Source organism: Vulpes lagopus, chromosome 3, assembly GCF_018345385.1.
Source record: "Vulpes lagopus strain Blue_001 chromosome 3, ASM1834538v1, whole genome shotgun sequence".
Lineage (NCBI taxonomy): Eukaryota > Metazoa > Chordata > Mammalia > Carnivora > Canidae > Vulpes > Vulpes lagopus.
In genome coordinates, this window is record NC_054826.1 from 7,262,733 (window position 1) to 7,288,473 (window position 25,741).

Genomic DNA, 25,741 nt, shown 5'->3' on the forward strand with positions numbered 1-25,741 from the left:
ATTTCATTGTCACATAGATTCCACTGAGTATTGTCTCCGGGAGTTTGTTCTCCCACTTATTATTTTTAGCTTGGACATTTTTGAGATTACTTGTATTTTTAGGCACATGCTTAGCTTCTGAAAATCCGTCTGCTTTCAACTTGTCATTATAGTTCTGGTCAAGGATCCAACATTATTTATCATTTCATTTTATTTCTTGGTTGGTGCAGGCTCTTTCTCCACTGCAAAGTTCATTTTCTTTTGGGGGGAGTAGGCATTATATATGTTAATTTTCAGTACCTTCTGAGACTTAAACAGGAAAGTAATCGTGTTTCATTGGTTCATATTATAATAAGCCTAAACTTAAGATATCTGTATCTCAGTTGTCTTCCATAGTGATTTGTTGGAAGGGACACACACACACACACACACACACACACACACACACACCACATATAGTAGGTGAGCTGTGAATATGTGTCTACATACATATGCATACATACATTTATTTATCCCTGAGACATTAATAAGAGTATTTTCAAGGTGTCTCCTACTTTCCAGAAAAGTTTCACTCTTTCCATGATTAAGATTGAGCCCATTCATCAAGATGGCATAAATGTAATTCTATGTTAAGTGATTCAGAGAGCTAAATTATCCAGATACGTATGCTGCATACCCACATAAAATACACACACATTCGTGATGGTTTCAATTACATGACAACTTCAGTAATTCATTTGTTCAACGATTTATTCGGTGCCCAACATATATAATTTAATAATGTTTTCTCTGGAATTATGTTCACGTTCGTCAACCTATTAAGGGAGATTTTTTTGGTTTATTTCAAAGTTACCAGACTGCATTTCTACATTTTAAATATATGGAAGGGCTATTCATTCATATTTCCTAATTCATTTCCAAGAGTAGTCTGTTGAACACAAGTCTCCTGCTTTGTCAAACAAACAGAAATTACTTTCACTAAGAGCCTGCAAGGGTGTTTACCATGTAGAGAAGAGCAGCAGGAGGGGCATTAGAAAGGAGACAGATTGTTATGCATATGCTGACAAAAGCAAAGTAGCTCCTGTCACCCATCTTAAGCTTCATTTTTCCTTAAAGACATCTATTTGCATGTTCCTTATTTTTTATCTTACAGTTGATGGAGCTTTAATTATGTGGTACGCTTTCCTATCAATTCCAATTTATAGTTGTTTTAAACTCATTCCCAGGTGTCAGATTGAATCATTTGCTTCTCTTTTAATGTTTAGAGCAGATAAATGTTTCTTCCTGGTGAGTATGTTCTTAGTTTGGTTATCGACTTGAGCACAAAGGCATGAATGCAAGGAGGAATTGCCATTTCTGTATCACGTATGGAAAGTTGTATTTAGCAGTAGAAACCTAAAAGGTGATTGCTGCACAGACTTCCCAAGAACTGGGCAAAATAAATGGTAAGCGCACCTTGAGACCATTATGGACAGCCTCACGCAACATCTGAAATTTCATTATTGAAGATTTCAAACAATCGTGATGTGTTTCTGGTTTTCTAGGATTCAAGACTAAACATTTCAGGTCACTTATTTTACCAAAGATTTGATCAATGGGACCTTTGCACTTGAATATTAAAAACACTACAGATCTGTGTGTGCTAGAACTAGAAATAACTGACGGCTCAACATAAGAAGCTTTGGAGGAAAGACATGAGACAGGCAAAGTAAGAGATGTGACAAGGTGACATCCTCTGAAACCACAAAGGAGATGCCAGAAAACAACTGGGAGGGCAACAAGGGCAAACTCAGGTTTTGAGCCCGCAACAAATACTGCTGTTTTGTTTTGTTTTGTTGATAAAAAACAAGAAGGTTCAAAGAGATATAATTTGTCTTTTTCCTTTGTTCCCTGCCCTTGTTTCTCTTCACATTTACATAAGACCTCTCTACATTTCCAGCATTGTGGTTAAAAAAAAAAAAAAACAACCACCACATATATGAATCAACAAAATAATTTAGCATTAATTTTTTTATTTGCTTTGTGTGTAATCTTATTGTAACATCTCTGTGCCGCATAATCATCTCAAACAATACTTGCTTTAAGAAAAACGACACAATTATGCACGTTTATAAACCATTCCATTGTATAATGCTTAAAAGATGTTTTTTAATGAGCTGAACAGGAAGAAATTAAAAACAAGCTAAAGCTCCTTGGAGGAAACTGCACAGTAGTTAAGGAAATTATGCAATGCTAAATGGGCATTTAGGAGAAAGGAGAGGAGAGCTGAAAGTCACACCAGAGATTGACAAAGGAATGAGGCTTTGCAACTCAAGAGTCTCACCAGAGGAAAGACGGAAACCTAAATTTGTGAGCACTGGAGACGTGATTGCCAACTTAGCTTTGGGCATTGAAGTTGAATTAGAGCAAGAGGAGATGCTGTGTGATGGCTTAGTTTTCTGTTCAGTGAGGAAAGCAACAGGACGAAGCTTTTAGAGAAGCTGCCATTGATCCCCGGAGGGTAGGAAATCCATCCCAATAACATATCTTGGAGCTTGTCTCAGAGGCAATTGGCACCCAGAGCTGCACACAATTGTGATGTATAGAACGAAAATGTATATAGGACTCCGGGAGTTTACGGTAATCTTAAATTAGTGATTCGGAAACAGATTACATCGCCTCAGATACTCCCTCTGTTTGCAGTGTGTTTCCCAGAAGGCTTACAAAAAACTCGGGCACAGCTAAACATATTTGCACAGCTGGTTTGTACATTTATATCTATACCTACCCAGGGGTCTTTTTCATCTTTCCTCTGGAGAATTCAGAGGAACTCTGGATCTCACTTTGCAAAATACCTAATGGTTTAATTTAAGGCAACTTTCCATGGAATAACCATAGTTGCAAGTGGATTTTTTGTATAATTTCCATGCGTGTTATTTCTTGGATGGATTTATGTATCTCATCACACTTGGCAATACTGTGCATTTCCCCAGCTACGTGACTCTAAACAGTGGAGCTGAGGTCAAACCTGTCTGTTTTTACTTATGTGTCATGTGTCTACTTCAGATCAACACACCTACTCTCAGATACTTAAAACCTACTGTCTTTCCACAGGCATCTCAATTCAAAAGGTTCAAATCAAACTGAAATCCCCATCTTTCTCTTCAAACAAGTTCTTCTGGTAGGAAGCTAGAAAATAGCTTTTTCTCTTGCTCTCCTCTCTCCCTCAAACCTTTTATCGACCTAATTACAAAGTCCTGTGGATCACCCACTTAAATGTATCTTAAATCCCTCCTCTGCTCAGCGTTGCTTCAGACTCTCAACTCCTGCCCTTGTGATCCACGCAGTGTGCTTCATTGCTGCCCGAATAATTAGCCAAAATGAAGAACTGTGCCTGGTGCTCTCTTAAAAAAAAAAAAAGTTCCTTTAGATAATACGAATAGCATTTTATTTTTATATCCATCCCTCTTCCTGATGCTGACACTGCCTATGTATTTCCCTTCTCATCTCATGGTCCCTGGCAGCCCTGGGGTGCAGCTACACCAAATCGTCCTCATGTCTCTCATACCCCAGTTTCCTTCCTGCGCCTTCCTAAGGAAACTGGGCTCCCCCCTCAATGTCCCTTGTTTTCCTGCCTAGAACACTCTTAAATAATGTTCTCTCTCCTGATCCACTTGCATCGGAAGAGTTTATCGTTTTATGATTTTAGACATTAACTAGCAATTGCAGCATGAGTCCTATTGCATCATTCCCCAATTATGCATCTGCCCAGCACAGACGTGGGTACGTGTACATATATGTGTGGATATACTGACATGCATGCATATGGATAGATGTGGAATCTCTGTCTACAGACAAAAGCAAGCAAGAAAAGAAGTGAGGAAGGCAATGGGTGTGAGAGAAATGACAATAGAACACACAAGGGTATATATGTGTGTGTGTGAGAGAGAGGGAGAGAGAGACAGAGAAGGAGAGAGAGAACTTGGGTCCGTGCAACCTTTCCAAATACAAACCATTTATGGATGTATCCTGTATCTCGTAGCTCTCTCTATTAATTATTATTTCCTAGCACAGTTCCTGCCCACGCTGTTGGGCTTCAGTCAGTGTTTTTATAAATCAAGGAATGCTTTTATAATACCATCTCTTTGCAATTTTTTTAAATAGATTTTATTTATTTATTCATGAGAGACACAGAGAGGGAGAGAGAGAGGCAGAGACACAGGCAGAGGGAGAAGCAGGCTCCATGCAGGGAGCCCTGTGTGGGGCTAGATCCCAGGACACCGGGGTCACGACCTGAGCCAAAGGCAGACGCTCAACCACAGAGTCACTCAGGCATCCCAATTTTCTTTGTAATTCTTATAAACTTTAGATGGTAGGACCATGGCGAAGACTCTTACAAATATTTTGGGGGGCCACAGTAAACATCACAGCTATATTTAACCAATATAAATTACAGAAGGGTGCTTTTGAATATATAGATATTCATTTTGTTCTAGACAATAAAAAAGAGGAAAAGAGACACTTTAAATTTTGTTCCTTCTTTCTCATGCTAAAGCATCTTCCTTGGGACATACCTGACTGTTGCTCTAGTTGAAATGTGCTTGATAATTTTAAAATATGCAAATCAGCCTGAGGCCTACATTACCTTGGAATCCCCAGTAGAGGAGAGGTTGACTCTATTTACAAAGCGAAAATCAGCACTTATTAAATCAAATCTCTCTTGTACCAGGCAGGGATTATGGTAGTCTCACAGCTCACTGCATGTACGGGGCTTAAATCCCTACGTATATCATATAGACATTTCCTTGAAAGACCTTGTCTCATGCAAACTTGATTATTTATCTGTCCAAGGAGTAGAGGGACCCTAGCCAAAAAACTCAGTCGTGTCTGGTCCCTGGGTATTACAACAGCACCAACCCGTAAAGGTTTCATTTCCCTGCTCGTATAAAATGCATAGATATTTTAAGAATTTAGTAAACCCTGTCTAAAGCTGTCTGTATAATCTATACACAAATAGTGAATCATGGAATTAATGAAAAGTGAAATGCTTCAGGGAAGATAAAGAGAGTCTTTGATGTACCAACTTCTTCCTTGGTGTGGTAGGTTAGAAGCATAGATTTTTGAGCCACAGAACCTGGATCCCCAATCTGACTTTTATTTATTTCCCAGTTGTAAAACTTTGAACAAGTAACTTAAGTTTACATGTTTCTATTTTTTTTAACTAATATAAAGGAGTAAGCAATTGTATTGTATTATATTGTTATAATTATAGGCATGTGAAGATTTAATGAGTTAATATTTGTATGATAGTATATAGTGTTCAGTAAATGCTGTAACACTGTGCCTATTACCATTATCCTTACACTGCTGCTTTATTTTATTTAATTTTAGGCAAGCCAGATAACCTATATTTATGTAATTTAATGGGCTCAATAAAGTCAATGGACAATATAGATCATTCAGATAAAACACATAAATATACATGTGAAATCATTTTTTTAGACTCTGAGTGGTTCTGGAATTGCTTTCTGTTGCTTCTGATTTTGCTCTAGCTTTGTATAATCTTTAGATGTGCTTTAATGTGAATATAAAGAGATGGCATTAAAATATTCATAAAATTAGAGTCTCATTAAGTTCATTTGTGTCCATTACCCAAAGTGTCCCATTACCTATAATTTATCTTTCTTCTTAAAGATTTTATTTATTTATTTATTTGAGAGAGAGAGAGAGAGAGAGAGAGAGAGAGAGAGAGCTCAAATGAGCAGTGGGCAGAGGCAGAGGGAAAGAGGGAGGGAGAAGCAGATCCCCTGCTGAGCAGGGAGCCGGATGTGGGTCTCGATCCCAGGACCCCGAGATTATGACTTGAGCTGAAAGCAGATGTTTAACTGATTGAGCCACTCAGGAACCCCAACTCTAATTTATCCTAATAAAAACTTCCCTATGAAGGGGAAATATTGTGTTAATTTTCAGAACTAACAACCCAATGATGAATTGATATTTGTTACTATTCTTAATAATTAGTGCCAAAAAAATATTGTAGACTGGCAATAAATTTACTCTTTTGAGTTTACTTGGGATTGATCTGGAAACTTACATAATAAACATTATGTCACATTCTCATATATCTGATGATTACCTACATACATAATGTCCTAAAATTTATCTTAAGAGAGTCAATGATAGATGAATACAAATAAAACTAGCACTCAATTTGTTTGTATTTAATAAATATTCCACCCTCATAAACTCCCAGCTTGGCTGACATTACATAAATGTACTAGTTACTGGTCCCTGACTCAGGCGTGTCCAGCTAAGCTTGGTGTGAACATGCCTGGGACTCAATACTAAGTAGATGAGGGGCATGGTTGTATGAGACTTCATTTTCTCAGGAGCACATACTCCCAGATAAGATGATGCGAAAACAATCTATTCTGTCTTTTGTTTCTGCGATAGGATGTGTGGGAAAGCATCTAAATGTGAATAAAGAGCTGTCGTCTTGAACTATGCCCTCAAGTTGTCTCCTTCGTGGTTTGGAGCTTTCTGCCTGGGTCTCAGATGTTTGGTTTCCTTCTTCCTTCTTGAGTCCTGGTGAAATATTGTCCCATCCAAAAACTAGAGTCAAGACCCAGGCACCAGCTGGCTGGCTAGGACCTGACCATCTGCATTAGTGCTTCCATAAATACTTTTTCTCTAAGCCTGGACCTTCCTTCTTGATGTCTATTTTGTTGTTTTTAATGGACTTGAGAGTCTCATCATACAGCATTCTGTGCTGTATTATGGCAAAGATAGTGGGACTAGTCTGGCCTCTGAAGATCAGATATTCCTCAGTGACTTACTCTGGTGTGGATGAAAATCAGTTATCATAACATTTCCAATAGATGCTTTATTATTATTATTATTATTATTAATAATAATTTTATTCATGAGAGACACACAGAGAGAAAGGCAGAGATACAGGCAGAGGGAGAAGCAGGCTCCATGCAGGGAGCCCAACGTGGGACTCGATCCCGGGTCTTCAGGATCACACCCTAGGCCAAAGGCGGTGTTAAACTGCTGAGCTGCCCCAATAGATGCTTTAAACACACATACACACACACACACACACACACACACACACACACACACACCAGGCACCTGGGTGGCTCAGTCGGTTAACTGTCTAACTCTTGGTTTTGGCTCAGGTCATGATGGGGTCATGATCTTAGAGTCATGAAATCCTGCCTCTCCCCAGGTCAGGCTCCATTTTCAGTGGGGGGTCTACTTGAGATTCCCTCTCTGACTCCTTCTGCCCCCCCCCCCCCCCCGCTCTTTCTCTCTCCATCTCTCTGTGTCTCAAATAAATAAATAAATCTAAAAAAAAAAAGTCATTGGACACACATCTTGCCCCAGTTGGTTTTGCCAAGCCCTAAAGTGGTCAAGTTTCAGTAGTTTAATATTTTTATAGGCCTCTTCCATGGAGCCCATGATGTTTTTCTGATTTTAGGGAAAGGAGAGAGGAAATGGGATGAAAGAGGTTAAAATATTCAAACAAGATACCAGGTGCTTAGATTTCAGATAAAGTGTGATATTTTGTGTGTTACTACAATGAAACTGCAACATTCAAGGAGCACTGAACATTTGACTGGTTGGAGAGCAAGGAAATGTGCTCTGCAGTCCTCATTCCTGCAAACATTCCCTCCTTCACGTGAGGTAAGCACATCCATTTTGTTGGGGCCTCTGAGGTTGTTAAGTGTCTCCAGGCTTCAAGTATTTTTATTTAATCGTTGGTTGGCCACAAAAGAAAAGAAGCCCAAGCATCAGAGACAGGCAAACAGTAAGATCAGAAACATTAGATTTATGCCTGGAGAAGGAAAAGGGACGGAGAGGAAATCCACTTTTTTTTTTTATCAAGAACGTATCATGATACTGCAGTTACTACTGAAGATATTTTACAAAAGTGACCTCATTTCTTAACTGTAACATGCTCAGTATTGTGTGTGTAGGACTGAAGGTAAAGAGAAGACTAAATTGCCTAATATTATATGTTTTCAGTTTCTTAAATTCCTCAGGCCTTCTTAGACAAGCCTCCCCCATTCATTCTCCCTAAAGTAGCCCGCTGCCATTCTCCAGGCCCTACAGGCTTCATGAGCTTCACGGCACTTACCACACCACCAGACCTCACACCTTGTCCATGCTGTTATCACTCTATTGTCTACGCCTTCCACCAGGAGCTCAGATCCTTTGTTGGCCTCTGTAGCCTAACTCCCATGTAGTGCCTGTGCTCTAGGAGGCTTTCAGAAATGATCTAAACGACCCTTAATTCAAGATTTCTCTCTACCATCACAGATTCTTTTTCTCTTTTATTTTCTTGTTCATCGTAGCATCTTAAAATACAGGCATTATTTCTTCAATCCTCCTCCTGCTTCTCTTTTATTCCTCAACTTAACATCCTCTAGCTTCTTCCGAAACGACTGCAACCAAAACTGGGAAAGATCATCCACAATTACTGCCATTATGTAAATTCCAATGGCTGCTATGCAGTGCTCACTTAATTGGACTTCTTGGAAACAATTGTCACTTTTGTCCTTTCCATTCTATTATTCTGTGTTTTTGTTTAACATGATCAAGCTACAGAAATGTATAAAAACGGAAAATACAGAAAAGCAAATATTAAAAGCATCTACTATCTCCTCACCAAAGAATCTTCACCACCACTTTGAAGCATGTCCTTTATCATCTTTCCTGCACAGAATATACGTTTGCATAAATTAGAAACTTTGCCAATTTCCAACTTGCCGAACCCTTCTTTTTCTATCTTTATGGTATATAGTAGTGTCAAGTAGTAGTGTTAAGATAACTCAGATCAAGACATAAGTTCTCCAAGGGCTCCAATGTGGCACAGTTGGATAAGCATCTCACTCCTGGTTTTGGCTCAGGTCATGATCTTGGGGTCCTGGGATCAAGCCCCATGTCAGGCTCCACACTCAGTGTGGAGTCTGCTTGAGGTTCTTTCTCTCCCTCTGCCCCTCCCCTCATTCATGCTCTCTCTCTCTCTCTCTCTCTGAAATAAACTTAAAAAAAAAAAAAGAAAGAAACAAGTTTTCCAAAAGCTTCCCCTGTAAGTGATATACTCGTATCCTTGGCCCCCTATTTGGATAAATGTGCTTTTCTGGTTGCCCGTTGCATTCTGTACATACTTCCTTTATCACACATGATTTCCTATTGAAATATTCTCTCATCTGCTAGACAATAAGCCACTCAGAATCAGGAATCAAGACATTAATCTTCATGTGTTTAGGTGCAAACACAGTCCTTGGCAGTGAAAGGTAAGCAGTAGATTTTTGTTCTTACTTGTTCTAAAAATTAACTTACGTCACTTGAACTAACCCAGGACTATGAAAAGCTTCAACAAAGCAGAGGTATCTTTTTTGAGAAGGAAAAATACAAGTTAGTATCTAGAGCAAAATAGCATAAAATACTTTTGGAACTCAGTTTTCAGGTGCCCTGTAACACTGTAACCCATTGCCTCACTCTTAGAATCATACTAGAGGTAGGCACCCATGTTATATTAATGTTCACCTACCCATACACCCCTAAAGGCACAAGACCATGATTTTTGTTAATACTAATAAAAATTTACATATTATGGGTTTGGTGTTCTTTTTTTGGGGGGCGGGGGGTACGTGTTCTTGTGAGTGTAGAGCTTTTGATCTAATCTCCCACCAACCTCCTCTCACATGCCACTACCTCTGCTTGGTGGATTCCCCCACTTCTCTGTATGGCTGGGTCTATTTCATCTTGCCATGTTTGAATAAAATATCACCTCTTGAATGAAATCTCCCCCTTATACCTTCCCCTTGGCACACACAAATTCCTCCTTTTATCTACGACTGAGCCAATACTCTGGAGGGATATCATGGTTTTACTTATGTCTGACCTGCTTCCTTTACTGTAATGAAAGGTCATAGTGACAAAAACCATGACTTTTGGGATCCCTGGGTGGCGCAGCGGTTTGGCGCCTGCCTTTGGCCCAGGGCGCGATCCTGGAGACCGGGATCGAATCCCACATCGGGCTCCCGGTGCATGGAGCCTGCTTCTCCCTCCGCCTGTGTCTCTGCCTCTCTCTCTCTCTCTGTGACTATCATAAATAAATAAAAAATTAAAAAAAAAAAAAAACATGACTTTTTTTTTTTGACAAAATTCATATATCTCATTTCTATAATAATAGTGTTTGGTCCAATCATGTTTTCAATAATATTTTTAGGCAAAGGAATTTATGATTTCACTTGAACAGATCCTCATATAACATATCAAAGTTTCCTAACCACAGCACTGTTACTGTTGACATTTTGGGCCAAGTTATTCTTTGTCATGTGAATTGTAGGCATATTTAGCAGCGTTCCTGTCTTCTACTCAGTAGATGCCAGAAGTAGCCACCAGTTGAGGAAGAACAAAAGTGTCTCAGACATTGTTAAATGTTCTCTGGGTGGCAAAACTGTTCCTGACTGAGAATGACTGTTACAGATTCACACAATAAAATAGGGTAAAAAATGAAGCAGGACATCTGAGTCTTCACCTCTCCCTGTCCCTTCCGAATGACTGAGATTTTTATCATCCACCGATGTAGTGTACTGGGAAATGTTGAAGTTGGATCAGCTAATCTACGTGGAAGTTTAAGTTCTAAGGCTAGTTTTATAACATTGACAAATAATAGTAATAGAGCAGCACTTGCACAAATCAACATTACCGAACACGTAAATAGGATAGTGGCAGCCACTGAGCCAAGTGCTTCAGAGACATCAAATTATTTAGTCTCACATTATTTCATGGAGTATGCACTTCTGTCCAGTTTTACCGAATTGTACTGAAAAATACAGGGGTCAGTTTAAAAGCTACTAAATGAGGAAGACCGCATTGGGACTCGTGCAGAATGACTCCACAGTCTGCTCCTGAGCCGTCCCATGTGGCAGCCACTAGCTAAGCCACTCACCTTCAAGCAGCTATTGACTGGAAATGAGGTGAGTCTGAATTGAGACTTGACAACTGGAAAATACTTGAAGCCAGTGGTTATCTCAAAGAATTATGGGGAAAGAATATAAAATATCTGAGTAAGTTTCCTATTGATATGCATGAAGGACAATATTGGACTAAAGAAAATATATAGTTAAATATGTATCTCCTTTGAACTTTTTAATATGGCTAATAAAAAATTATAATTCCATATGTTGCACACATGTTTGATTTGAATTATACTTCTACTGGGCAGCATTGGTTTGTTCTCTTTATTATTTCCACTCAGAAACTTTTTCCACACACTGGGTATTACAATAATAATAACAAGGGGTCTGTATAGGTTAGTTCTGAATTCTCAATGTTATATTGCGTATGGTCTTCATAAACTGTGGAACTCTCTCCAAAACTTGGCTATTTAATGAAATGATATTGGATATAAAAACTAGTTTTCTGTGTGTTAGATGACTTAGGAGATCAAGTAACATTTTAATTGCCATGACTGAGTGTTCCCAATAGTAAGATATAGTTGCAAATATTCAGAGCAGAAAATGTAATTGAGAAAATAAAAATCCACAAATTTTGTTTCTATCTATAACTAAAAAATAATGAGATAAGAGACAAGGTGTTCTAAAAATTCCTCTAAAGCCATTGTGTTGTACATCAGGCATTGGACATGGATTTCAACCCACCTCTGTTCTGTCATTACTTGTAGTTTGGCCTTAACATCTATGATCTTCCTTTTCTCAGTTGTAAAATGGAGGTCATGACACTCAACTGAATGAGTTATTGCGACTAAATGGAGTAGACCAATAAATAACTTGGTACAGGGTCCCCCCAAAAATAGGGTTTGGAAAATAGGGTATGTTGCTGCTCCTTTTTATTTTCATCATTGTAATTTTTACTATTATTACTATTATTATTATTATATTTTAGTAGTAGTAGTAGTAGTAGTAGTAGTAGTAGTAGTAGTATTACCAGGGCTATGGCTTTTATAATTATGTCAGGGCTTGTGTAATGTGCCTATCAAATACCAATCATAAATTCTGACTTCACAAAAGGAAAGGTAAAAATTATCGAATGAATTAATAAAGGTGTTATAGTAGATGAAAAATAATACAGTGAATTTCATTGAACATTATTATTTTTCAAATATCTAATACTTGCCTTTAATTAGAATATATTAATTTGCTTAATTGGAAGCATCATTTTTAGATGAATTGCATTTTGACACTTGTGTACATATGTTCCTGAGCATTTAAAATATAATACTCCTCCTAATGGTCATTTATTATTGACAAAATACTTTTTTGAGGAATACTTTTCCTTATTGTGGATAATGAAATTAATTAGTTATGGTTTATCCTACTAGATTTATGTGTTCATTCTCCTGGTAACAAGTTCATGATAAGAGGTAGTAAGAAATACAAACTTAATGTGAAATTTAAATTTTAACGCAGTGAGGCATGTCTTTATATATATTCTAAAAGAACTATTAGGGATTATTACTGGTCTTCTTTTTCCTGCCCATGCTACAGGTAATCTGGAGCTGCAATCTGATTATTTGAAAAGAGCATAAACAAATACTTTTTTTCTCTGTGTTTTGGCCAAACACCACAATAGCAGACCTAATGGGCATATAACTTAGTATCTAACAAAAGAACCATCACAAGTAATAAGAAACTGAATAGTCTGCTCAAAAAACTTCTGTGTGAATTTTATAATTTTCTACACATATGATTTTAAATAATTCAATTCAAATCACGCACTATTATTAATGATCAAAGTTAGATAAAGCACAGAAAAGAAGTAAAATGCTTTTAAACTGTCACAATAATACAATGAATTCTGAGACCTCGATTCCTTCTGCATTATAGACTTTTATGTAAAAATATAAATATCACAAAAAGCTACATTTTAGTACAGTATCACAAAAGTATTTAAGCCAAAAACCAAACTAAAATTGGGGATCAATTTAAAAGCTAATACAACGCAAATGGCTAAAATTCAAAGACATAGATCATACTATAGCCTGTATATTAGGCTGCATTTCTAATAACAGAAAATTCCATCTTGAATTATAGGATCTTTCAGATTAGTGGGAAATTGTCTGATTCTTAGGAGTGTCCATTGAGATCTAACATCACCCTCTCTAATTGCATGTCCTCCAAATTTGTATAAAAAAGGGGGAAAATCATGTATTATATGATCAGAAGCTAATGGTTCTTAACCTATTCTTCATCTTTTTTGAGACTTTGAAGGATTAATTTAATAACAAAAAAAACAGATCTAATTAGATAACAGTAACACTGAATAGATTTAGTGTTTTATAACTAAATAGGTCAAGAATACAAAATGTTTTAGTTTAAAAAACTGTTTTAGTATGATTACCATTCTAAACAGATATAATACCTGCAAGTCTGACACAGTGATATTAAAGTGCGATTAGTTTGTTAGGTTCTTTCTGGCCTTTGTAGCCCTTTCTGGCTAAGTCCTCGTAATACGACAAATTAGATATTTTATTGAAAAATGTTACCCTCCAGTGAGGATCCACCTTATTAAATTCTAAGTGAAAATTAACACATTCATTGTAGAAGTATGACTTTGTTTTCCAATAAAACATTATTTCCTTTCGCTAACTAAAAGAAACAGTTCTTGGATTACAGTGGTAGATGCAGGTTTTGCGATCATAGATCCCCATGAAATAAGACTGAAATATTTAACTTTTATATTTTAGTAACAGTGAATTCATCAGCATCCGCACCTTGTTTTCACTGTTGCAGCACATTTTCAATATTTTTGAAATTAAATGATTGACAATTGCTTTTTCCTTTACTTTTCTCTTTTTAGTCTAAAGCTTTTGGCCTGTGGAAGACCATGAAAGGCAGCTTACTCTGGGGGAAGCGAGGTGGATTGTCATTTACATCTGTCAGCGTGATGTTCACCGTGGTGGTCCCAGATAAGCCTCCCATCTGGCCGCCCATATCTTTGGCCTGGATTACCACTTGATATTGCTCCCTGTTTTCTCTGTTCATGTTTGGTAAAGCAGTCCTGATGATACCTTGAAGAAAGTATAAAAACTTTTGTTAACCCTTGTTAAAAATCTCCACTGTTAGTCAACTAAGAACACAAATGATATATCTAGAGATTTTTGAAAGACAAAGCATGTTTTTGCTATTAATTGTTATTGTCCAGAAACCGTAACAGTGAATCAATGTAAATATTTTACAATTTGTGTGGTGTTCCTATTACCCACAGAAGGCCATATGAGCCATATAGAGACCCAAACCTGTATGGAAAAACCATAAAAACAGGTTTATTTCCAACAGTTCACTCAATCATTCAACGTTGAACTCTTAAATTGTCAAGTGTGGCATCATCACTCTCCTGTAAGTATGACTGTTAATGTTTTGTTCTTCATTTCCCACCTTTCTTCTACTTATAAAGACCATAAAGACTTAAATTAATAAACACTGATTCATGATTCCTGACCTGTTTCAGGCTCCACAGAGAAATACGGCTGCCCTTGGAGTATGCTGTAAATAACTCTGGCGCTGTTCCCGTAGGAAGGGTCATCGGCATCTGTAGCTGTGACTTGCACCACAGAAGTACCTGAAGTATCCAAATTCAGCTTAGTTCTGCACAGTACCAGAAGGAGGAGCAAAAGCACTGGTTTTCATGGAAGACTTGAATGATTTTTGGCTTTTATAATGACCTCTTAAAGAAATATTCATGTATAACTGACATGAAAATCATACACACAGTGTTATTACAGGAAAATTGTGAATTCAGCTGTGTATTTATTTAGCCAAAAGGTATATCTTTATGCATGCTCAGAGAAGACCACAACGTGTCAGATGATAATAAATGCAGTTACTTTACAAATGCTCAGGTTTGATATTTAAATTCATTTTCACATAATAGATTTGTTGCGTGTAAAGGGCATATCTGATCACAAAGGAGTAGGTGTTCTTCTCTTTCCTCCTCTCCACTAATTAACTATAAAAATAATTAACATCTGCTCTAGAATACAGTTTTATGAATAGATTAAATTCCAGATTTAGAAACAATCCAAGATGATCCCAAGTTCCATGAACTATTAAAAGCAATTTAATAAAGTTCAAGAAATATAAAGGGGCTTTATAATAAAGCAATTGCCAAAGTCCTTGGGATTTAGTGAAGCAAATATTAAATAAGAATCCTAGAACAATGCTTTTGAGAAATGCAGAGTTAAAAATGTGCTGTTATAACTGTTAAAAGTATCAGAATTATTTCATCGGCTTATATGACTTCTCCCACATTTGAGGAATAAATCTATTCTATTAAGTCTAAACATATATCTCGAAAAAATGTTATCATTGTTTCCTAATATGTATTCTTGTCATTCTCCATTTAACAAAAAAGAAAGCAGTCTTAACTTCTCTGCTTACAAATACAATTTTCATTTATTTCCAGTGAAAAAGAAAATGCTGTTATCTTGAATGTTATACTTACAGCTTTTTCATGTGCTCTGTCTTATAGATCCTACAGCCTAAATTTTAAATTCTGTATCAGTATGTGATTATGGAATTTCAACTGGTTTATTCGAATAACAGATTTATAACAGCAGAGTTTTATATTTAATCATTAAAATTAAAAGATGTTTTGAAATAATATGAAAGAATCAGGTAATGTAATCAATGCCACCTTTTGTATTATCTAGATAACCCAGACAAATTCTTTAGACAAATTATAACCAGAGTATGTATGCAAAGACTCTACATCTAAAATGTTCTGAATGTGCTTATAATATATTTGAGGTCAGAATTTTACACAGCTGTTATACAAAGCTATGTGACAAAGATGCTATATTTTTATAGTTTTCTACTGAAGTTCAGTGGTATTTTCTTGGGTTTTTGAGGGATGTATCTCCTTATTTGTAAAGATTTACAAATCCATAGCATGTAAAACAATGATTAATCTTTTTTTTTCTCACTCATTTTCTACTTGAGGAAATTAAATAAGTACTCTTAGGAGGGAATCAAAGAAGATGTCAGTTAACCGATCACAGTATTTTAAAAATTTCTTGATAATAATTTTTTATACTTTCCGCATACCACGATAATTCTTATAAATGAACTTACCTACGACGGACATTTCTGGAACACTAGCTGTATAAATTTCTTCTGGGAACGTTGGCTCATTGTCATTGATATCATGGATTTTGATCACAAACTCAGACTCTGGTTCTACTGGTCTCAAAGTTCTTCTGTTAATAGCTTGTGCACGCAGAGTATAAAAGGCCTTTTCTTCCCTATCAATTCTTCTTGTGGCATGAATGTCACCTGTTTTTTCATCAATAATAAAAAGAGTACCTGCTCCATCTCCAGATAAAATATATTTGAGTGATCCATCTCCTTTATCTTGGTCTGAATGAAGCTAGGGGAAATAAAAAAGAGCATATCCATGATAATGTCTAAAGGTACATAATGCTGAAAGAATTCAAAGTCTCTCACGTCCCATCACTGAATAATGGGGTCAGTTATCTTAGTTCTTGAAATGAGAGTTGAATAAGTATGAACACACTCATCTATATATCTTAAACAATAAGACTAGCTTTTCACATATCTGTGTGATTTTTACTCTAAGTGGATAAAAGTAATAAAAATAAACCAAACACAGTTCCCCTCTTTGCTTTGCTTGGCAAATAACCATTTTCATAGGCAATTAACTCCTGACAAAGACAGATGTCATCAGTCTTGACATGCTGTGTAAACATTACTTCTCTCATCTCTTTCTGTGAGTGGAGAATTCTTTTACTCTCATATTATTGAGGAAATGCTTACAAACTTGTTATTTGTTATTGCATTTCCATTGGAGAATTAGTGATATTCTGTAAGACAGGCAAAGTTGTATGAAATATAGCTCCTATGTTAGAAACACTATGGATTATTTTTTGGTTCACACACACACAAACAACTGCCCCACAGGTAGGTTTGGAACTCAGGGAAAGAGTACAGATCGGTGTCTATGTTTTAAAATTATAAATCAAGTTAATAAATTCTACAATAAAATATGCTTCTCTGTAGGCTCCTACCTTGTCAAATCTAGTTTCTTCATAACCTCAAACAAGTTTTGTGCAGGAAGAAGACAATGCAAAGCAAGTCTGTTTCTTGCCCTTTGCCTATGCCCACAACATTCATCTTTTAGAATTCACTAATCACGTCAAAGAGCTTTGCAGGAATTCATGAGGACTTCTCAGGCCAGTGTGCCACGCATCCCAGTGCAAATGCTATCCAGGATTCCATGGTTTCATGGGTAAATTTCATCAATGCTATATTTTAACAGATGCCCACTAGGACTGCCCCCAGAGTTAAGGATGTATATAACGGTGGAGAAGTCTGGCCTTTGGGTGTTGACTTGAAGAAAAGAATCTCCCTGGACTTAGAAGCAAGCCCAGGGATGTTTAGGCAGGGAATAATGGGTCCAAGCACCTTGAGTATGTTCTGGAAATTGATATGTAGGTTCCAGATATGAATAGTCCCTGCTCTCCATAGAGTTCTTACCCTGAGTGGTGGGGCTTACGTGTAGGAGGGACACAGCATGGCTTTGTAAAATACAAGGATTACAAGTTTTTCTTTAATTGTACTACCCAACCAATAAACATTTTCTAGGCTGGGATCATAGTTTGATTATTTACAATAAGATTACTTTTAACATTTTTAATTTTGTTTTTATCATATCATGAACACAATATGTAGATTTTCTAAACTTCCATAAGTATATATTATAACTTAGACATCCTCACAAACATGTTTTTTTATTTACAAATTCATGTAAAATGTAGTCATAAATCAGAATAGGCACACTGATGTATAACGCAGAAAGTTAAAAATTAGAGACAATATCCCTCAATTATGCAAAAATTTAGAAAGTTGGATATTTAAATAAGGTTTGATATTTTACTTTAGATTATTTACATCAACAAATATTTTCATCTCATTGCATATAGAAATAGTAAACTGATTACTTTCTATTTAAAGTAGAATTTTATTTCTTTATTTGGAAGTTTGTGGGTTTTTTCTTTTCTGTTTTGGAACTTATGTCAGTGAACTTGGCTGCAAAGACAAACTTACATGAACATGAATGTTTAAAATAAACATGTATTAAGAATACACATATGGCTAATATATTGTATTATTAGTTATTGCTGGATCTATAAAAGCAGTCTACTCCAGTTAATAGTTTTTAGTAATTAGCATTAAGCCATCAAAATTGGATCAAACTCAGTTTTTCCGATTTCTGGACAAAACCCATTATCACAGATATAGTGAAAAAAAAAAAAACAAATGGATATGTACTTTAAAGAAAAAGAGAAGTCAGGTAACAAATAGCTTTTGACTGCATTTTTAGCTATTCGTAAACAACATGGTAAGTTTGAGAAACTTGGGAACTATCTGCTTTTAGCTAAAAAGCTCTCAGAAGTAACATATGACTGTGTTGTCCAGGGAACCACTCTCAAAAAGTCACAAGATTGATGCTTTTTAGTATTTGAAAATACACATAGTTGCCAGGAAACTTTCCAATTACATGAATGTGAAATAGTGGCAATTTTCCAAATGGCAGATGTAAGTATTGCATATTTCTTATTCTGTCTAGGAATCAAAATAATTCAAGAAAAGATTATTGGTATTATCAATCATTTGATCAGATAACTGTGGTGGGTAGTAAACAGTTATGACTTTTATTGTCTATTCATTCAAGAATTTTAATTGAGAAATATGTGTTGACTCTCATAAGAATCAAGTACTTCTAAAAGTAAATCAACAATTTCACTCTAGTGCTATGAAAAATTCAAATGCTGTGTGTAATAGAAATTCACAGGACATCTCTAAAACTAGCCCACAGCAGTATGTGAGGCTCTCCTACAGCATATAACACTTAAACTACCAGATAAAGAATGAGTAGAGTTTTAAACTCGGGACATTTTTTGCATTTTACAAATTGTAAAGAACACTAGACGAATACAGAACAGAATACAGATTTGGAGTGGGGATAGGAGGTACAGCAAGATGGGAAACATTAAGACCAGTTCTGCTGTTTTAATCAGACATGCACAAAAAATTGCAAGAATGGGAAGATCCTAATTATTATAAAGTTCAGTTTTGGAATATGAATCGCAGCAGGATTTTTACCTTCATTTATACTACAAAAAGAGAACATTACGTCTTGTAATTGGACCCCATACTGTGGAAGTTTCCGTTGGATTAGAAAATTGAACACGGTAGAATGAAATCAGAGAGATGAGGGTGAGAAGCTGGACTGTGATTTGGGGAATCAGAAATGAGTAGATTTCTACTTCCTCATAATTAACAGAAACAAATTCGATCTATGCATTTATAAGTTTTGTTCTTAAGAAACCAGACATAATACATTTTTATTAAACCATTAGAGCTTGCATAAAAGTTTTTTTTAGAAAGTATCTCCTTTTCTTACAAAATACCAATATTAGAATAAAGGGCCCAAATGACCACATTTGGGGGCTTACCACTGGCCTGTGTTTATCAAACTATGATTTAAATAAACATGTTTGGGAACCGGACAAGTAAGGAAACTAGACCAGATATTTACTATGAGGCAGACAGATGCGTTCCTAGACTCCTTGAGACCTGGGGAGTTGAAACCATGGTTGAAACTCTTACAAGAGCTAATTTCTAGCAGGTCTGAGATTACTGATTTTTTTTTAAGATTTTATTTATTTATTCATAAGAGACACAAGACACACACACACACACACACACACACACACACACACACAGATTGGCAGAGACAGAGGCAGAGGGAGAAGCAGGATCCATGCAGGGAGCCTGATGTGGGACTCGATCCTGGGACTCCAGGATCACACCCTGGGCAGGCACTAAACCACTGAGCCACCCAGGGATCCCAGATTACGGATTTCTTAACAGTTTCAGAAAGAGACCAATGGACAGCATTTTTGAATTATAATCTCCCCCCTAACGTGTCCTCTCTTCAAGTTTCTCTATTATTTTAATTATCTCTTCTTCTGCATATTTTTCTCACCCTTACCCTGATATCATGTCTCTGGTCCTCATTCCTCATGTGTGTGATAAAATGTAATTCACATCCCAACTCATTTACTAAGTAAAGATCAGACCAGGGTTAGTTAGTCCTTACAATGATAGCTTTCTCGTTACTCCTCTCTTTTTTATTAGGATGTTAGGTATCAATACTTGGATTTATTAAATATTTAATTGAACAAAATCAGTTAGTTTATGTTACTGAAAAGTACCGTTACGGATCACGTGCCAAGTAACTTACAGCATCCACTGTGAAATAACTTTTGTATTGATTTGACCTTGTGCTATTTTATTATGTGAGACATTAAGTTTTCTTTAAACATAGAAAAAAATGTCAGATTATTGTGGCTTTAGTTCCTCAGTAACACCTGTTCTCCTGTGTGAAACATTTGTGCCACAAATCTTTAAGAAGAATTTTATGTTAATACTGACCTTTTCTTTCCTTGAGGAAAGCCTATTAAAAATTCACAACCTGCTGTGTTCCTTGTAAATTCACAAGCAGATAAAGGACATGGCAAGATACATGACAATTAATGAAAATAGAACAACTGGTACTGTGCTGCACATTTAAAAGTCATTTTCCTATTGTTTAACTTTTCTGTTTAGATGTGGTTAATTATATAACACATTTGCTTGTATTGAGTAGCTTAATAATTAAGACTAAACAATCCATTGATTTTAAAGAAATACTTTAACTACAAATTATTTAATTAAAGTCTGTAAGTGTCATCTTAGGGTATTTGTTTCCAAAACAAAGTTTGTAAGTTAAAAGGGGTCTTGTAGCTTATCTAATTTAAGGCCACCTTTTTTTTTTTTTTTTAAAGAGGAAGAAACTGACATGTGATCAGTTGTTGGGTTCTTTTTTATGATAGAAGTTACATCAAAAGCACACTTCAGGAAAGCTGCTATGTTGGTGAAAGCTTTATTTCTATATACTAGTTCATTTTTATTTTTTAGTTCCTCACATTAAGTAAAGAAATATTATTAAAAAATAATCAAAAATAATCAAAGTATCTATCTATAGAGTTACAGGGAATTTAAATAATTTGTTACCAAAGAATGATTGATAAGAGATTTTGCCTTATATTTTCATGCTTGGCTGGAAGAAAATGAAGACCAAGTTTTAGGAAGTGGAAAACCATACTGTCAATACTGCCAGGAAAACTCTATGATTACTATCACCTCAGAGGAATCTATATTTCTGTGTGAGATTCTGTCTCCTTCAGAATATTGATGCGTTTTTGGATATTGATAATTGTTCATATTTAGTTCCATTCCAAAAACTGGAAGGAGACAGTAGAGAAAATTTGAATTATGTTTATAAAATTATATTAGACTGATATTCATAACAGTTAGACCAGGTCTTTTTTTTAAGATTTTATTTATTCATTTGAGAGAGAGAGAGAGCATTAGCAGGGAGAGGGACAGAGGGAGCAGGAGACCCACACTCCCCGCTGAGCAGCTCCATCCCAGGACCCCAGGATCATGGCCTGAGCCAAAGCTTAACCAACTGAACCCCACTGGCGCCCTTAGACTAGTTCTTTGAAGGGTAAATTTTGATAAACATTAAATCACAAATACTATAACATTCGCTGAGTTTAATAACTTTTCATGTGTGTGCATTAAATGTAAAAATATCAGAAATTGTTCAGTAGATTTTCTAATGTACAGTGATAACTTAATGCCTGTTGCTCTTTCAAACAGCCAATATACTCTATATTTGTTTTAAAAAGATCCAGACTGTGGCAAATATGCTGTGCTATTCTGGTACCATCATCATTAGCATTTTGCTCTAATTGCTCTTGTGGGTAATATAATATCAAATAGAAAATAAGACTTCGAATCAAATACTTCAAATTTGCATCCAATAAAAAAAATAGTAGTAAAGATGGGCTAGCATCAGAAAGCAGCTGAGAGCATGTTAAAACAAGTAAACACAGTCTGGTCAGAAATAAATACGTAGTTACTCATTATGTGAGAATGGGTAAGAAAAGGGAAGAGGAGTGGCAAATCTTGAATTGGAGTATGTGAAGCTTACAAAGTAAAACTGGACCTTATTTTAATATTAAGGATGTGGAAAATCTAGCCAATTTGTATGAATCCCAATGAAACCACTTTTTCTTCAAAAATAGAAATGGACAGGAGAAATTAAAGCTAATCAATGAAATGGATTGTAAAACCAATTACGATAACTTAAAAATACCCCAAATATATGATTTAGATTGTAAATGTTAAAAAAAAATTGTAAATGCTTTTCTGTACAATCTTATTCTGGGACCAGAGGCAAGAATAGAGGAGTAAATGATAGATGGATAATGATATCTGCTTAGCTTAGAGTCTGGTAAAAAAAAAAAAAATATATATATATATATATTTATTCATCCATTTATTATTTATCATATATATAAATTATAATAAATATAAATTGTATTTTATATTATAATAAATATAAATTATAAATTTATAATAAAATTTAAGATTATTTTAAATAATAATTTATATAGATATATAAATCTATAAGTTTTAGATAATTTAAATAATTATTATAAATATATAATATAATTATATGTTATTATAATTATTATAGATATAGAAATATATAGATAGAGGGCAGCCCGCGTGGCACAGCGGTTTAGTGCCGCCTACAACCCAGGGCGAGATCCTGGAGACCCTGGATCGAGTCCCACGTCAGGCTCTCTGCATGGTGCCTGCTTCTCCTTCTGCCTGTGTCTCTGCCTCTCTCTCTCTCTCTGTGTCTCAATAAATAAATAAAATATTAAAAAAGAGAAATATATAGATAGATATAAATCTATAAATTATAGATAATTTCAAGATAATTATAAAATATCTATATTATAATAAATAAAAATTATATTTTCTATTATGTAAATATTATAATATATACATAATATACATATATACATAATATACATATATACATAATGTGTATATATATATATATATATACATATATATATATATATATAATGGTTTATTTTCCACATTTGAGATGGTTCTCCAGAGAATGTCTGCCAAGAGGAAAATCCCCATTGGGGTCTAGCTTCAATAACTAGGGATTTCTTTCCTCATTTGGTCTTCCAAGAGTACAGCCTGTTTTTGTTGTTGTTTTGTTGTTTTTGCTTATGCACCACCCTAACTGGTGAGTGTAATCTGGGATCAGTCCTAGAGTGTTGGGGCACTCTCTGAAGCCATTAGAAATTCCTCGAGACCCTGCAACAGATCAGGTTTCTTTACAGAGAGTGTTGTAAAATTCAAGAAGACATCAGTGAGAACTGCTAACTCACATCTCGAACTGTCTCAACTTGAATGCATCGCTTTGCTAGTCCTGCAAAGATACCAAGATTACACTGAAGGGATTTATTTAAGTTTTCCATAGACATAGTTTTACGGGGCATTATCTGCTTCAAGACTTTAAATGATATATATAATACACAGGAGTCACATTCTTTCTGATGTATTAGTTTATTCTTTCTGAAGAGAGTTATGGGGGAAATGTTTTAAAGGAGGTTCATATTCTTTTAGGAGCTTAGCATCTGCCTTCTTATAATTTTGAAAATCACTAAATTATGCAAAGTATCCCCCTGTGGTGTGAAAAATGACATAAATATTTTACACCTCATTTCTCCCCAAAACTTGGAAAAGTCTTCTTAAGCATCTTGGATTTGTAATATAGAAATATATGTAAATACATGTCTAAATAGTTGTGAAGGAAGTGCAAAATAATTAACACTAAGAGATTTTCATTTTCAATCAATAGGGTCAAAAGAAATTTGAGAAGAATTAATAAAGGACAATCACTTCTTTTCTGTGGGCCACGTGCAGCTGAGAACCCTTCTTTCTTTTCACCAACAAAGGGCTGAAAATAGGAGCTGTAAAAGGAAGGATAGGGCTTGGGATAGCTATGCACTGAAGACATTTAAATAAGTGTTTCTTGAACTGGATTGAACTAATGTAAATTGAAGGATGTGATAAGAATTCGAAGTGTGATATTTTACGACTTAGAAGTTTTGGAGATTTTGCTACGGAGGCAGTATTTGAAGCTGTTGGGTTTCTAAGACTTGTAAAGGTGCTTTCATCTTGAAAGCTATAGAGTAACAAGTACATGATCGGATGCCCAAAGGAGAAGGACCAGGCAGCTGCCTGCTGTCTCTAGGGGCTACGGTCAAGGAAAATGAAAAGGGGTTTGGATCTTTACATGCATTGGATTTTTTTGAAGCACTGGCTTAAATGGAATCCAAAAAGGGCTATGAATGCTATCTTATAAAGGAAATTACATAAATGTGTGTGTGTGTGTGTGTGTGTGTGTGTGTGTGTGTAAAATAGAAAACAATGTTATGTGTGGTATCAAAGAGTACAAATATCCTCTGAAATATGCCCACAGGCCACTAAGTTAAAAATTCCTAATCTAGGTCAACTTTCTATGTTTTTCTACACACAGAAAAAGGAATTGAGAAATCAGGATAGACATTATCTTCAGGAAAGGGGAATGCTCATTTGGCGCAGAGACCATTATATCTTCATCAAATGAGGAAACCTGGTTCCCAGACAATATCATGCCTCTAAAATTTGTCTCCTCTGCTTCTTTGATTTATCCACCCTGAAAATTCATAGCTATTTCAAACTCCTTTGTAAGGCTACATTAATCTCTTATTCCTTTGTGCTCCAGTTATAATTTGTGTGTATTTATATGAATGTGTAAATATATGTATTACATATATATGTATATATGTGTATATATGTATTTTATGTGTGTGTGTAAAATTTCATAATATCTGTAGAAATATTGAACTATTATTTTTATAGGTCTTTATGGAGCTAAATATACTATAGATATATTTGCTTTGAGGATAAGAACCAAGTTTCTATTCTTTTGGACTCTCAACATTTCACAGAACGTAATACATAATGATTTATTTGTGAAAGTAAATGGACATCAGTACCAAACACATCCGCATATATATGGATGACCACAGGACAAAGTTAATATTTTCGATGAAGAGCCAGGGATAGAAATGCAAAACCAAATTTGTCTCTGAAACTGTATGGTACATCATTGTAAACATGTGTAATTTATCTTAGAAGTAGGGTAAGGTAGTTAGGTAATAATAATAGCAGGACAACATTCCCACTGACAACATATATAGAACAACCAGATAAATTACAAAGAAAACAGATTGTCAAGGCCAAACTGCTGTTAACAACAAGACCTAAGTGGACTAAAACTTGTGAAAGGAGGATGCTAAAAAAAATCAACTGGGGACTGGCATCTGCTTTTTTTTTTTTTTTCTCTCTCTCTCTGTTGGGAATTTGACCATTCTGAGCTGGATTTGGAAGTCAAAATTTGTGATTGTCCAAAGAGGATAGATATCTCTGGGGTAAGAAGAAAACAGAAAAGTTCTTAAGAGTTCATGTGGTAATGGAGTAAAAATATTGGCAAAATGAAGGTCCCTAAATGGCTTCCTATAAGACATTTGTTGAATTATGAATCAGTAGATGGCTAAAGATCCAGGCTGAAAGCCTCTGAAAGCCAGAATATAATTGTCCACATTCCTAGAGACTTGAGGTTCTTAGACTCAAAAGGAAAAACAATAGTGAATAGATGAAATTTGAAAGTCTCCCAGGGAATGTCAGATTGAACCCGAGGAAATGCAGGGATTTTTCATTTAGGGGCACACAGTAATTCTCAGTGCCTCTGC

General features: G+C 35.6%; 1 protein-coding gene across 2 annotated transcripts in view; it reads right to left on the reverse strand.

The window, feature by feature from the left end:
• LOC121486358 (cadherin-10) overlaps nt 1–25,741 on the reverse strand; it is a 175,723-nt gene that overhangs the window by 38,148 nt on the left and 111,834 nt on the right. For both annotated transcript variants that reach the window (XM_041747222.1, XM_041747221.1), the window contains exons 3-5: nt 16,071–16,365; nt 14,440–14,559; nt 13,841–14,008 (exon numbers count right to left, since the gene is read on the reverse strand). In XM_041747222.1, the coding sequence (XP_041603156.1) occupies nt 13,841–14,008; nt 14,440–14,559; nt 16,071–16,365 (583 nt within the window). The remainder of the gene's footprint in view (nt 1–13,840; nt 14,009–14,439; nt 14,560–16,070; nt 16,366–25,741) is intronic.